Here is a 2,141-nt window from a genome sequence, read left to right on the forward strand (position 1 = left end):
CTTCAATATTCATGTCGTCATGGTAACGTTAATCTCAGTCAATATCTCATTGAAGTACAACACAGTGACATTAACATAACAGATAATAAGAAATGGAATGCATTAGATCATAGTGCTAAAAGTGGTAACATGAAGCTAGTCCAATACCTCATTAATAATCATCAATTGCCTCTCACATCATTTGCATTACTTCAAGCAGTACGTAGTACTAAACTATCATTAATTAAATTATTAGTTAATGAATATAAACTAGATCCTCAATTTAAAGATAGTGACGGTATGCAAGCAGTTCATTGTGCAGCTCAAGTTGGTGCTATTGATGTCTTAGAGTATTTAGTAAAAGATTGTGGATGTGATTTGGATAGAGTAGGTGGACCATACAACAATAATGTGTTTCAATTTTCTACAACAAGAGGTCATTTTTCATTTATTAAATATATTATTAATAATTATCCACAATATACTAGTCTATTACATTCTACTGATGATAATGATACTCTACCAATTCATTATGCCTGTGCTAGTGGTGTAATACAACTAGTGACATTTCTAATTGATGTAATGAAATGTGATGTTACTACTAAAAATAAGATTAACTATACTTGTGTCACAGAAGCATGTTCCTCTGATAATCTTGATCTTTTAAAATTATTAATAAAACAATACAACCTTAATCCTAGAATATTCAGCATTGGATCATCACAAGAAATTGCAGTGGCATATGGACATGTTCATATACTAGAATGGCTCAGACAAGAGTATCATATCAATGTAGCCTCATTTAAGAATGGTGCATTACCTTTTTATGCTGCACAATACAACCGTTTGTATTGTTTAAAGCATTTATTAAACAATTATTCATTTGATATTAATGCCACTGATCCCTTTAATGATACTCAATCTACACTCCTTCACATAGCATGTCAGAAAGGACATGTTGCTATAGTTCTCTACCTCACTAGTCTTCCTCAGTGTGACGTATCAGCTAAAACTTCAAATGGATCAACAGTTCTTCATTTATCATGTAAAAGTCGTTCTCTTCCTATACTCAAACATCTAGTGGAGGAGCATCAGTTGGATCTCACTATTAAAGATTACAATGGAATGGCTCCAGTTCATGTAGCCTGTGAAGAAGGATCATTGAGTATAGTCAAGTACATTATAGACCATTCACCATTATCTCTTGATATGACCGACTCTTTTGGACGTACTCCACTACTTATTGCAGCTTTCTCTAAGAACCTTCCCATCATTCGTTACCTCAACAGTAAAAACTGCAACATTTCTATACTGGACGATAAAGGGTTTAACGTAATACACATATCGGCAAAGGGAGGGTCTTTGGATATATTGAGGTTTTTCATTGATGGTCGTTACTGTAATCCTGATATCACTGATGCTTTTGGTCGTACTCCACTTTATCTGTCAGCTCAAGAGGGTCACTTGGAAATAGTAGAATATCTATTGGATAGTCCAAGCTACAATAAACCACGTGTAGAATTAGTAGACAAGCCAGATAGCAATGGTAACACAGCACTTCATGCAGCATGCAGCCAGGGTCATCCTGATATAGTGTCTACTATAGCAGGAGCTTACAAGTCTCTTAATATTGATATTTATTCAATTAATGAGAAGAGACAGACTCCATTACACTTAGCAGCAGCTAATGGTCACGTTAATACAGTCGTGTCTCTCTTATCAGCCACTACTGGTACTAGAAATCATGAGAAGCTCCTTGGAGCAGTGGATGGTGATGGTTGTTCTCCTCTTCATTTAGCTTGTCAAAATGGTCACTATAGGATGACACTGTATCTCTCTGAGGTGTATCCAGCTAATGTTTATAGTGTGAATAATAATGAGGAAGGATTGCTTCATGGAGCTGCTGAGAGTGGTAATAAGGATCTAATCCAATTCCTAGTGGAATCACACGGTCTTGATCCAGAGTCACAGGATAAAGACGGAGTGACATGTCTACACATAATAGCAAAGCAAGGAGATAAAGAGATATACGAGTATCTTGTACCTCGTGTTAGGAATAATCCAACTCCTAAGGATAAAGCTGGTCGGTCTCCACTTCATTATGCTAGCAGACATTATGAGATGTCAGTGTATCTGATTCAATGTTTTAATATTCATCCTGA

The 2,141-nt window shown here is 35.8% G+C and overlaps 1 protein-coding gene across 1 annotated transcript in view; it reads left to right on the forward strand.

The window, feature by feature from the left end:
• LOC109588332 (ankyrin-3-like) overlaps positions 1-2,136 on the forward strand; it is a gene marked incomplete at its 3' end in the record, with an annotated part of 4,655 nt that extends 2,519 nt beyond the window's left edge. The window contains exon 4 of the mRNA XM_020004505.1: positions 39-2,136. Coding sequence (XP_019860064.1) covers positions 39-2,136 — 2,098 coding nt within the window. The remainder of the gene's footprint in view (positions 1-38) is intronic.
• Between the last annotated feature and the right edge of the window lie 5 nt (positions 2,137-2,141).

This window comes from Amphimedon queenslandica, unplaced genomic scaffold, assembly GCF_000090795.2.
Source record: "Amphimedon queenslandica unplaced genomic scaffold, v1.1 AMPQUscaffold_12155, whole genome shotgun sequence".
NCBI lineage: Eukaryota > Metazoa > Porifera > Demospongiae > Haplosclerida > Niphatidae > Amphimedon > Amphimedon queenslandica.